Consider the following 13,634-nt stretch of genomic DNA (forward strand, 5'->3'; position numbering starts at 1 on the left):
AGGAGAGAAAAATAAAGGACAGGAGAGGACAGGAGTGGAAAATAAAGGACAGGAGAGGACAGGACAGGAAAATAGTGGACAGGAGAGGACAATAAATGACAGGAGATGAATATAGAGGACAGGAGAGGACAGGAAAATAGTGGACAGGAAAGGACAATAAAGGACAGGAGAGGAAAATAGAGGACAGGAGAGGACAGGAGACGAAAATAGAGGACAGGAGAGGACAGGAGAGGACAGGAGAGGACAGGAGAGAACAGGAGAGGAAAATAGAGGACAGGAGAGGAAAATAGAGGACAGGAGAGGACAGGAGAGGACAATAAAGGACAAGAGAGGACAGGAGAGGAAAATAAATAAAGGACAGGAGAGGAAAGGAGAGGCAAAAAGAGGACAGGAGAGGACAGGAGAAGAAAAGAGAGGACAGGACAGGAGAGGAAAAGAGAGGACAGGAGAGGACAGGATAGGAAAAGAAAGGACAGTAGAGGAAAAGAGAGGACAGGAGAGGAAAAGAAAGGACAGTAGAGGAAAAGAGAGGACAGGAGAGGACAGGAGAGGAAAAGAGAGGACAGGAGAGGAAAAGAAAGGACAGGAGAGGAAAAGAGAGGACAGGAGAGGAAAAGAGAGGACAGGAGAGGAAAAGAGAGGAAAAGAAAGGACAGGAGAGGAAACGAGAGGACAGGAGAGGAAAAGAGAGGACAGGAGAGGAAAAGAGAGGACAGGAGAGGACAGGAGAGGAAAAGAGAGGACAGGAGAGGAAAAGAGAGGACAGGAGAGGAAAAGAGAGGACAGGAGAGGACAGGAGAGGAAAAGAGAGGACAGGAGAGGAAAAGAAAGGACAGGAGAGGAAAAGAGAGGACAGGAGATGACAGGAGAGGAAAAGAGAGGACAGGAGAGGAAAAGAGAGGACAGGAGAGGACAGGAAAAGAAAGGACAGGAGAGGAAAAGAGAGGACAGGAGAGGAAAAGAGAGGACAGGAGAGGAAAAGAGTGGACAGGAGAGGAAAAGAGAGGACAGGAGAGGAAAAGAGAGGACAGGAGAGGAAAAGAAAGGACAGGAAAGCAAAAGAGAGGACAGGAGAGGAAAAGAGAGGACAGGAGAGGAAAAGAGAGGACAGGAGAGGAAAAGAGAGGACAGGAGAGGAAAAGAGAGGACAGGAGAGGAAAAGAGAGGAAAAGAGAGGACAGGAGAGGAAAAGAGAGGACAGGAGAGGAAAAGAGAGGACAGGAGAGGAAAATAGAGGACAGGAGAGGACAGGAAAAGAAAGGACAGGAGAGGAAAAGAGAGGACAGGAGATGAAAAGAGTGGACAGGAGAGGAAAAGAGAGGACAGGAGAGGAAAAGAGAGGAAAAGAAAGGACAGGAGAGGAAAAGAGAGGACAGGAGAGGAAAAGAGAGGACAGGAGAGGAAAAGAGAGGACAGGAGATGAAAAGAGTGGACAGGAGAGGAAAAGAGAGGACAGGAGAGGAAAAGAGAGGAAAAGAAAGGACAGGAGAGGAAAAGAGAGGACAGGAGAGGAAAAGAGAGGACAGGAGAGGAAAAGAGAGGAAAAGAGAGGACAGGAGAGGAAAAGAGTGGACAGGAGAGGAAAAGAGAGGACAGGAGAGGAAAAGAGAGGAATAGAAAGGACAGGAGAGGAAAAGAGAGGACAGGAGAGGAAAAGAGAGGAAAAGAGAGGACAGGAGAGGAAAAGAGAGGACAGGAGAAGAAAAGAAAGGACAGGAGAGGAAAAGAGAGGACAGGAGAGGAAAAGAGAGGACAGGAGAGGAAAAGAAAGGACAGGAGAGGAAAAGAGAGGACAGGAGAGGAACAGAAAGAACAGGAGAGGAAAAGAGAGGACAGGAGAGGACAGGAGAGGACAGGAGAGGAAAAGAGAGGACAGGAGAGGAACAGAAAGAACAGGAGAGGAAAAGAGAGGACAGGAGAAGAAAATAGAGGACAGGAGAGGACAGGAGAGGACAGGAGAGGAAAATAGAGGACAATAAAGGACAAGAGAGGAAAATAGAGGACGGGAGAGGACAGGAGAGGACATGAGAGGAAAATAGAGGACAGGAGAGGAATATAGAGGACAGGAGAGGACAGGAGAGGACAATAAAGGACAAGAGAGGACAGGAGAGGAAAATAAATAAAGGACAGGAGAGGACAGGAGAGGAAAAGAGAGGACAGGAGAGGAAAAGAAAGGACAGGAGAATAACCTCACTACCAGATGATTGTACTGGAATATCTGTACTGAACATGTCGTGTCTCAGTGACTTAACAACTATACCACAGATCCCACTGCACCTGGGCTATAGGAACGATCCTACTGCACCTGGGCTATAGGAACGTTCACACTGCACCTGGGCTATAGGAACGTTCACACTGCACCTGGGCTATAGGAACGTTCACACTGCACCTGGGCTATAGGAACGTTCACACTGCACCTGGGCTATAGGAACATTCATACTGCACCTGGGCTATAGGAACGTTCATACTGCACCTGGGCTATAGGAACGTTCACACTGCATCTGGGCTATAGGAACGTTCACACTGCACCTGGGCTATAGGAACGTTCACACTGCACCTGGGCTATAGGAACGTTCACACTGCACCTGGGCTATAGGAACGTTCACACTGCACCTGGGCTATAGGAACGTTCATACTGCACCTGGGCTATAGGAACGTTCACACTGCACCTGGGCTATAGGAACGTTCACACTGCATCTGGGCTATAGGAACGTTCACACTGCACCTGGGCTATAGGAACGTTCACACTGCACCTGGGCTATAGGAACGTTCACACTGCACCTGGGCTATAGGAACGTTCACACTGCACCTGGGCTATAGGAATGTTCACACTGCACCTTAGGGGATAAGCGAGATTTTAGCCCAGGGATAAGTAAGATTTTAGCCCAGTGATAAGAGAGATTTTAGCCCAGGGATAAGCAAGATTTTAGCCCAGGGATAAGCGAGATTTTAGCCCAGGGATAAGCAAGATTTTAGCACAGGGATAAGCGAGATTTTAGCCCAGGGATAAGCGAGATTTTAGCCCAGGGATAAGTAAGATTTTAGCCCAGTGATAAGAGAGATCTTAGCCCAGGGATAAGAGAGATTTTAGCCCAGGGATAAGCGAGATTTTAGCCCAGGGATAAGCGAGATTTTAGCCCAGGGATAAGCGAGATTTTAGCCCAGGGATAAGCGAGATTTTAGCCCAGGGATAAGCAAGATTTTAGCCCAGGGATAAGAGAGATTTTAGCCCAGGGATAAGAGAGATTTTAGCCCAGGGATAAGAGAGTACACTTGTACATTCTAAAGAAACACAGTGCCAAAATAGCCAGTAAGAAACGGGGTCCAGAACAACACATTTTCACTGTCACAATAACAAAAGCTGAATTTTCATTTAATTTGCATATGCTTGTGATGCCTGTTGATGCGTTCTGAACGCTATATTAATAAGTTAATTTATACTATATTTATATTCTGTTATATTTATTTCATCCTTCCATCTGAGGAAAAAAACCTGACAAGGAAATTACATAAAACATCTGTTGCTATGACAACAAGGAAAACGTTTTCTATGCAGGCTGGCTAACCTGCTTAACAAACTCTACAGCTGGAAGGGCAGCAAACACTCCATTTTCATCTGTTTTCATCGTTTTTCTATTGACATTTATCCATTAAAATGATATTGTTGCAGGATTTCGTCTGGATCAGAAAACGTTGTGAGCATAGCCTTGCTATTGAGAAAGGCCGCCGTAGGCAGACATGGCTCTCAAGAGAAGACAGGCTGTGTGCACACTGCCCACAAAATGAGGTGGAAACTGAGATACACTTCCTAACCTCCTGCCCAACGTATGACCATATTAGAGAGACATATTTCCCTCAGATTACACAGATCCACAAAGATTTAGAAAACAAATCCAATTTTGATAAACTCCCGTATCTACTGGGTGAAATTCAACAGTGTGCCATCACAGCAGCAAGATTTGTGACCTGTTGCCACAAGAAAATGGCAACCAGTGAAAAACAAAAACCATTGTAAATACAACCCATATTTATGTTTATTTATTTTCCCTTGTGTACTTTAACCATTTGTACATTGTTACAACGCTATATATATATATATATATATGACATTTGTAATGTCTTTATTGTTTTGAAACTTCTGCATATGTAATGTTTACTGTTATTTTTTATTGTTTATTTAACTTTTGTATATTATCTACCTCACTTGCTTTGGCAATGTTGACACATGTTTCCCATGCCAATAAAGCCCCTTGAATTGAATTGAATTGAGAGAGAGAACAACAGAGAGAGAGAGAACAACAGAGAACAACAGAGAGAAAACAACAGAAAACGACAGAGAACAACAAAGAGAGAGAGAGCGAGAATGAGAGAGAGAGCGAGAACAACAGAGATCAACAGAGGGAGAATGACAGAAAACGACAGAGAGAGAGAGATAAAGAGAGAGAGAGAACAACAGAGAACAACAGAGAGAGAACGACAGAAAACGACAGAGAGAGAACGACAGAAAACGACAGAGAGAGAGAGAAAGAGAGAGAGGGAGATAGAACGACAGAGAACAACAGAGAGAGAGAGCGACAGAAAACAACAGAGAGAGAGACAGGGAGGGAGAGAGAGAGGGAGAGAGAGAGAGAGAGAGAGACAGAGAACGGCAGGTACACAGGAAGAGAGACTCACCCTGTCACCCGGATCTCCAGCCACACCAGGGGGTCCATGTAGACCCAAGGGGCCTGGGAGACCCTACATAAACACAACCCAATCAAACTGAGGCACAGCCATGTTGTTACATAGGCCTCAATCCTGACTTGAGATGAAAGCCCTGTAGACTGAGACTAAGTCACTAAGTCACGTACAGTAAGACACTCAATAGAAGTGTGTCATTTAAGTTTGTGTAAAGATTTAGTGCACTAGTTTTCACCAGAGCCCTATGGCTCCTGGTTAAAACTAGTGCACTACAAATGGAATAGGATGCCATCCTGGACACATCCTTGGCCTCAGGATGAATAGATATGTGTTACTCACAGCTGGGCCTGCAGGTCCAGGAGGGCCTTCAATCAGCATGCCCTAAACGTGATGGAGAGACGACAGGATTCAAGAAATGGGACAGCGAGAATTAAACGCAGCAGTGTTTCACATCGTGTTACGTCACAATTAAAACAGAAATACCGTCCATCCCACTGTCTCTTCCTGTCTCTACGGAAGAAAACGTTCATTTATAACCAAACAGTTTCTTTCAACTTCCTGTATGACGCAATTTGTATTCTACACACATTCCCTTAAAAAGCAGACGTGTGGTGTTTCTGGGTCTTACAGGTTCAATCACAGCAGGTTCGCCCTTCTCGCCTTTCTCCCCACCACCAGCCACCTGTGAAGACTGGGAGGACACCAGCGTGAGTTCCTTCATACCGAGCTACAGTCACCGGATCAATGACCAACGGGATGGGCGGCATGAGGGATAAGATGAATGAATAAAAGAGGCAATTCAACAAGCGAAGAAGAAGTTTTTTAAGAATATGATGTGAACTGCCAATCAACAGTGTGATCAGCCAATCAACAGTGTGATTAGCCAATCAACAGTGTGATCAGCCATTCAACAGTGTGATCACTAAATGATGGAGCTGGGTGGTGATTATAGGATGGAGCTGGGTGGTGGTTATACTGTTGGGTGAAGCTGGGTGGTGGTTATAGGATGGAGCTGGTTGGTGGTTATATGATGGAGCTGGGTGGTGGTTATAGGATGGAGCTGGTTGGTGGTTATACTGTTGGATGAAGCTGGGTGGTGGTTATAGGATGGAGCTGGGTGGTGGTTATAGGATGGAGCTGGGTGGTGGTTATAGGATGGAGCTGGGTGGTGGTTATAGGATGGAGCTGGGTGGTGGTTATAGGATGGAGCTGGGTGGTGGTTATAGGATGGAGCTGGGTGGTGGTTATAGGATGGAGCTGAGTGGTGGTTATAGGATGGAGCTGGGTGGTGGTTATAGGATGGAGCTGGGTGGTGGTTATAGGATGGAGCTGAGTGGTGGTTATAGGATGGAGCTGAGTGGTGGTTATAGGATGGAGCTGAGTGATGGTTATAGGATGGAGCTGGGTGGTGGTTATAGGATGGAGCTGGGTGGTGGTTATACTGTTGGGTGAAGCTGGGTGGTGGTTATAGGATGGAGCTGGGTGGTGGTTATACTGTTTGATGAAGCTGGGTGGTGGTTATACTGTTTGATGAAGCTGGGTGGTGGCTATAGGATGGAGCTGGGTGGTGGTTATACTGTAGGATGGAGCTGGGTGGTGGTTATAGGATGGAGCTGGGTGGTGGTTATACTGTAGGATAAAGCTGGGTGGTGGTTATACTGTAGGATGGAGCTTGGTGGTGGTTATACTGTGGGATGAAGCTGGGTGGTGGTTATAGTGTAGGATGAAGCAGGGTGGTGGTTATAGGATGGAGCTGAGTGGTGGTTATAGGATGGAGCTGGGTGGTGGTTATAGGATGGAGCTGGGTGGTGGTTATAGGATGGAGCTGGGTGGTGGTTATAGGATGGAGCTGAGTGGTGGTTATAGGATGGAGCTGAGTGATGGTTATAGGATGGAGCTGGGTGGTGGTTATAGGATGGAGCTGGGTGGTGGTTATACTGTTGGGTGAAGCTGGGTGGTGGTTATAGGATGGAGCTGGGTGGTGGTTATACTGTTTGATGAAGCTGGGTGGTGGTTATACTGTTGGGAGAAGCTGGGTGGTGGTTATAGGATGGAGCTGGGTGGTGGTTATACTGTAGGATGGAGCTGGGTGGTGGTTATAGGATGGAGCTGGGTGGTGGTTATACTGTAGGATAAAGCTGGGTGGTGGTTATACTGTAGGATGGAGCTTGGTGGTGGTTATACTGTGGGATGAAGCTGGGTGGTGGTTATAGTGTAGGATGAAGCAGGGTGGTGGTTATAGGATGGAGCTGGGTGGTGGTTATAGGATGAAGCTGGGTGGTGGTTATAGGATGAAGCTGGGTGGTAGTTATAGGATGGAGCTGGGTGGTGGTTATAGGATGGAGCTGGGTGGTGGTTATACTGTAGGAAGGAGCTGGGTGGTGGTTATATGATGGAGCTGGGTGGTTGTTATAGGATGGAGCTGGGTGGTGGTTATACTGTTTGAGGAAGCTGGGTGATGGCTATACTATAAGATGCGGCTGGGTGGTGGTTATAGGATGAAGCTGGGTGGTGGTTATACTGTAGGATGGAGCTGGGTGGTGGTTATAGGATGGAGCTGGGTGGTGGTTATACTGTAGGATGGAGCTGGGTGGTGGTTATAGGATGAAGCTGGGTGGTGGTTATAGAATGGAGCTGGGTGGTGGTTATACTGTAGGATGGCGCTGGGTGGTGGTTATACTGTTTGATGAAGATGGGTGGTGGTTATAGGATGGAGCTAGGTGGTGGTTATACTGTTGGATGAAGCTGGGTGGTGGTTATAGGATGGAGCTGGGAGGTGGTTATAGGATGAAGCTGGGTGGTGGTTACAGGATGGAGCTGGGTGGTGGTTACAGGATGGAGCTGGGTAGTGGTTATAGGATGAAGCTGGGTGGTGGTTATAGGATGAAGCTGGGTGGTGGTTATAGGATGGAGCTGCGTGGTGGTTATACTGTAGGAAGGAGCTGGGTGGTGGTTATATGATGGAGCTGGGTGGTTGTTATAGGATGGAGCTGGGTGGTGGTTATACTGTTTGAGGAAGCTGGGTGATGGCTATACTATAAGATGCGGCTGGGTGGTGGTTATAGGATGAAGCTGGGTGGTGGTTATACTGTAGGATGGAGCTGGGTGGTGGTTATAGGATGGAGCTGGGTGGTGGTTATACTGTAGGATGGAGCTGGGTGGTGGTTATAGGATGAAGCTGGGTGGTGGTTATAGAATGGAGCTGGGTGGTGGTTATACTGTAGGATGGAGCTGGGTGGTGGTTATACTGTTTGATGAAGATGGGTGGTGGTTATAGGATGGAGCTAGGTGGTGGTTATACTGTTGGATGAAGCTGGGTGGTGGTTATAGGATGGAGCTGGGTGGTGGTTATAGAATGGAGCTGGGTGGTGGTTACAGGATGGAGCTGGATGGTGGTTACAGGATGGAGCTGGGTGGTGGTTATAGGATGGAGCTGGGTGGTGGTTATAGGATGGAGCTGGGTGGTGGTTATACTGTAGGATGAAGCTGGGTGGTGGTTATAGGATAAAGCTGGGTGGTGCTAAAAGAAGTAGAGACAGGGAGACGTAGAGTCGTAGTAGTGCTGGATCTGAGTGTGTGTTAGTGTGTACGTGTACATTCGTGTTAACACCTGACCTCCATATATGTTTCCTGTCCAGACTGGCAAACAGTGTCCTTCTACTCACACCAAACCCTAACATGTCTAACCCAGCCCAACAGACACACTGCAGACAAACTCCCCAAGACAGACATTCTCTCCAAGCCAAGACAAACTCCCCGAGACAGACAAACTCCCCGAGACAGACAAACTCCCCGAGACAGACAAACTCCCCGAGACAGACAAACTTCCAGAGACAGACAACCTCCCCGAGACAGACAAACTTCCCGAGACAGACAAACTCCCCGACACAGACAAACTCCCCGAGACAGACAAACTCCCCGAGACAGACAAACTCCCCGAGACAGACAAACTCCCCGAGACAGACAAACTCCCCAAGACAGACAAACTCCTCATGAACGACAAACTCCCCAAGACAGATATTCTCGCAGAGCCAAGACAAACTCCCAGAGCCAAGACAAACTCCCAGAGCCAAGACAAACTCCACAAGACAGACAGACTCCCCAAGACAGACACACTCCCCAAGACAGACACACTCCCCAAGACAGACACACTCCCCAAGACAGACACACTCCCCAAGACAGACACACTCCCCAAGACAGACAAACTCCCCAAGAAAGACAAACTCCCCAAGCCAGACAAACTCCCCATAAGCACTTCGCTACACTCGCAATAACATCTATTAACCATGTGTATGTGACCAATAAAATTTGAATTGATTAGATTTGACAGACAGACTCCCCATGGCAAGGCAGACTCCCCATGGCAAGGCAGACTCCCCATGGCAAGGCAGACTCCTCATGCCAAGGCAGACTCCCCATGCCAAGACAAGACAAGACACAAACTAGAGCAACAATGTATCTGAGGTGAGAGCCTGTAAGCCGGAGTGGGACTCCACGATCCTGGTTCATACACACACCCCTCGGTCAGTTCAAACACACACCCCTCGGTCAGTTCAAACACACACCCCTCGGTCAGTTCAAACACACCCCCCTCGGTCAGTCTAAGTTCAGAGGAGAGGGGTGCCATACTTACGGTAGTCTGGGCGAGTTCCTCCGTTACCGCGGGAACCCCCAGCCCCACCTCTTCTTCAGCCGTACCAGTGGGGTTGGGTAGCTCATTGCCATTCTCATCAAACACCCCGTACTCATACTGCTTATTGTCCAACTCGCCCCCTAGGTCATACTCCTTAAAGTCATACTCGTCCACTCCGGGGTCCACACTGTCCAGGCCAGCCTCGGGGGTGGCGGGGGGCTCCTGACCCAGTGGGATGGCTCCAGTGACCACGTAGTCACCGGCAACCATCTCCTCCTCCGCTGCCTTATGTTACCCAAACAGGGGAGCATTGATGGGACGAGGCGGGTGGAGGGATGAGCAACGGAGGGAACAGGGTTGTTAGTCGAGCGGTTGGGGCATAGGTAGCTAGAGCAGGCTACAGTCTATGTAATGTTATACAGCTTTAGCCTTACCAGGTCAAAATGAATCCGGCATTGTGACACGTGGTGAAGGCTATGGCAACGTGGTAACACCTTATTCAAGATCCATTTACTTTAGTGGAAAATCTGTTTGTTGGTGAGATATTGATACAACTTCACGAGTGTGTAATTATAGCTATTGTTTCATCTACTGCACGTCTGTATGTCGTTATGTTGAAAACTGGTCTCTTACAGTGAAGCAAACTGTAAACTATTGTCTGTGACTGTGTAATGTTTATCTAACTGTGTTAAACTACATATACAGTGAGGGAAAAAAGTATTTGATCCCTTGCTGATTTTGTACGTTTGCCCACTGACAATGAAATGATCAGTCTATAATTTTAAAGGTAGGTTTATTTGAACAGTGAGAGACAGAATAACCACAAAAAGAATCCAGAAAAACGCATATCAAAAATGTTATAAATTGATTTGCATTTTAATGAGGGAAATAAGTATTCAACCCCTCTGCAAAACATGACTTTGTGGCAAAACCCTTGTTGGAAATCACAGAGGTCAGACGTTTCTTGTCGTTGGCCACCAGGTTTGCACACATCTCAGGAGGGATTTTGTCCCACTCCTCTTTGCAGATCTTCATCATTAAGGTTTTGAGGCTGACGTTTGGCAACTCGAACCTTCAGCTGCCTCCACAGACTGGCTAGGCCACTCCAGGACCTTAAAGTGCTTCTTCTTGAGCCACTCTTTTGTTGCCATGGCCGTGTGTTTTGGGTCGTTGTCGTGCTGGAATACCCATCCACGACCCATTTTCAATGCCCTGGCTGAGGGAAGGAGGTTCTCACCCAAGATTTGACGGTACATGGCCCCGTCCATCGTCCCTTTGATGCGGTGAAGTTGTCCTGTCCCCTGAGCAGAAAAACACCCCCAAAGCATAATGTTTCCACCTCCATGTTTGACGGTGGGGATGATGTTCTTGGGGTCATAGGCAGCATTCCTCCACCTCCAAACACGGCCAGTTGAGTTGATGCCACAGAGCTCCATTTTGGTCTCATCTGACCACAACACTTTCACCCAGTTGTCCTCTGAATCATTCAGATGTTCATTGGCAACCTTCAGACGGGCATGTATATGTGCTTTCTTGAGCAGGGGGACCTTGTGGGCGCTGCAGGATTTCAGTCCTTCACGGCATAGTGTGCTACCAATTGTATACTTGGTGACTATGGTCTCAGCTGCCTTGATCATTGACAAGATCCTCCCGTGTAGTTCTGGGCTGATTCCTCACCGTTCTCATGATCATTGCAACTCCACGAGGTGAGATCTTGCATGGAGCCCCAGGCCGAGGGAGATTGACAGTTCTTTTGTGTTTCTTTCCATTTGCGAATAATCGCACCAACTGTTGTCACCTTCTCACCAAGCTGCTTGGCGATGGTCTTGTAGCCCATTCCAGCCTTGTGTAGGTCTACAATCTTGTCTCTGACATCCTTGGAGAGCTCTTTGGTCTTGGCCATGGTGGAGAGTTTGGAATCTGATTGATTGATTGCTTCTGTGGACAGGTGTCTTTTATACAGGTAACAAGCTGAGATTAGGAGAACTCTCTTTAAGAGTGTGCTCCTAATCTCAGCTCGTTACCTGTATAAAAGATACCTGGGAGCCAGAAATCTTTCTGATTGAGACGGGGTCAAATATGTTTTTCCCTCATTAAAATGCAAATCAATTTATAACATTTTTGACATGTGTTTTTCTGGATTTTTGTTGTTGTTATTCTGTCTCCCACTGTTCAAATAAACCTTCCATTAAAATTATAGACTGATCATTTCTTGGTCAGTGGGCAAACGTACAAAATCAGCAGGGGATCAAATCCTTATTTTCCTCACTGTAGTATCCTTGTTTAGTATTCATTTCAGGTCTATGACACCAAACAACAAAACGTGCAAATAAAGTGTTGTGTTGATGGCATAACAAAAGCATTATAAATTCTGATGATCAAATTTACATCAAGACGGTTTGACCAAACTTTAGGTTATTTCAGTCTTTTTTTACACAAACATAACACACTCAAAATATGAACAAAATACTGTCAATCATGGATAAGGCTGCAAATCAAATAGTTTCACCTAAGTACCATTAAACTCATACAGAAAAATACACAACTATTAAAAGTAAAATGAGCAGGTCCATGAAGTGACTTTGAAGATTTGATTTGATATTAGTTTGGTCTAAGATGCCCTCTAAACACAGACTTTAGTGCTGTTTATCCTGTGAAACAGTGAGTTGGGCCTGTACATTGGAACACACATCACTTCACTTAAACCCTGTGTGGTTCCTACTACAAAAATGCCACGAGCAAAATCTTGGACCCAAACAGACTAAAGAAAAATGCATTTTCTAATTCGAAAACAGACCGTGACATATATTCCAAGCTTATTTTTTATTTCCAGTGAATTGCAGAAAAAGTTATTATTGCGTATGACTATACAAGAACAACTTAAATGGTCAAAATACCCTGTTATACAATCATAATACCATTATAATACCATTATTATACCAGTATAATACCATTATTATACCATTATAATACCATTATTATAACATTATATCACCATTATAATACCATTATTATACCATTATAATACCATTATAATAACATTATATCACCATTATATCACCATTATAATACCATTATAATACCAATATTATACAATTATATGAACATTATATTGCCAATATAATATAATATATATTATCATTATAATACCATTATAATACCATTATATTATCATTATAATATCATTATATTACCATTATAATACCATTATAATACCATTATAATACCAGTATAATACCATTATTATACCATTATAATACCATTATATTATCATTATAATACCAATATAATACCATTATATTATCATTATAATACTATTATAATACCATTATATTATCATTATAATACCATTATAATACCATTATTATACCATTATTATACCATTATAATACCATTATATTATCATTATAATACCATTATAATACCATTATATTATCATTATAATACCATTATATTACCATTATAATACCATTATATCACCATTATAATACCATTATAATACCATTATAATACCAATATTATACAATTATATGAACATTATATTGCCAATATAATACCATTATATTATCATTATAATACCATTATTATACCATTATAATATCATTATATTATCATTATATTATCATTATAATACCAATATATTACCATTATATTACCATTATAATACCATTATTATACCATTATTATACCATTATAATACCATTATATTACCATTATAATACCATTACCATCGAATATATAAAACCTGAGGAAGACAGATAACCATTCTATTAGTTTTTCAATGTACTAAAATGACCCAACAATAAATCAGTACCATCTATGTTGACTGTTGATGAAGTGTAAAGCACATGCATATTTATTTGATTTTCACGCCCTGGTCTTAGTATTCTGTGTTTTCTTTATTATGTTGGTTAGGCCAGGGTGTGACATGGGTGATTTGTGTCTTGTTTTGTCTCGGGGTTTTGTAGTCTATGGGGTTGTGTTTAGTTGAGTGTTCTAGGTAAGTCTATGGTTGCCTGGAGTGGTTCTCAATCAGAGGCAGGTGTTTATCGTTGTCTCTGATTGGGAACCATATTTAGGCAGCCATATTCTTTAGGTATCTTGTGGGTGATTGTTTCCTGTCTCTGTGTTTTGCACCAGTTCGGACTGTTTCGTTTTTTCCACGGTTTCTTATTTTGTATTGTGTTCACGTTTTAATTTTTCATTAAAGATGTTTATAAATAACCACGTTGCATTTTGGTCTGCCTCTCCTTCCCAGGAAGAAAGCCGTTACATTGATACTTATGAAACTGCAACCTTAGTCAAACTTGAATTAAACAAC

The 13,634-nt window shown here is 44.4% G+C and overlaps 1 protein-coding gene across 1 annotated transcript; it reads right to left on the reverse strand.

Annotated features, from left to right (window-relative positions):
- Nucleotides 1-2,770: 2,770 nt before the first annotated feature.
- LOC135518481 (collagen alpha-1(V) chain-like) lies at nucleotides 2,771-9,589 on the reverse strand. The gene is made up of 5 exons (XM_064943652.1): nucleotides 9,314-9,589; nucleotides 5,309-5,407; nucleotides 5,020-5,061; nucleotides 4,675-4,727; nucleotides 2,771-2,837 (listed from the first exon to the last, which is right to left on the reverse strand). The coding sequence occupies exons 1-5, from the start codon at nucleotides 9,581-9,583 to the stop codon at nucleotides 2,771-2,773; spliced, it is 531 nt and encodes a 176-aa protein (XP_064799724.1). The 5' UTR covers nucleotides 9,584-9,589.
- Nucleotides 9,590-13,634: the final 4,045 nt, after the last annotated feature.

This window comes from Oncorhynchus masou, chromosome 28, assembly GCF_036934945.1.
Source record: "Oncorhynchus masou masou isolate Uvic2021 chromosome 28, UVic_Omas_1.1, whole genome shotgun sequence".
Lineage (NCBI taxonomy): Eukaryota > Metazoa > Chordata > Actinopteri > Salmoniformes > Salmonidae > Oncorhynchus > Oncorhynchus masou.

Excerpts from the sequence above, each read along its gene's own strand:
- LOC135518481 (XM_064943652.1), bottom strand. The coding sequence starts at position 9,583 with ATGGTTGCCGGTGACTACGTGGTCACTGGAGCCATCCCACTGGGTCAG. Across the intron at positions 4,728-5,019 it reads CTGGACCTGCAGGCCCAGCT|GCCCCTTGGGTCTACATGGA; the intron begins GTGAGTAACACA and ends AGGGTCTCCCAG. Across the intron at positions 2,838-4,674 it reads CTGGAGATCCGGGTGACAGG|GTGCAGTGTGAACATTCCTA; the intron begins GTGAGTCTCTCT and ends TTATCCCCTAAG.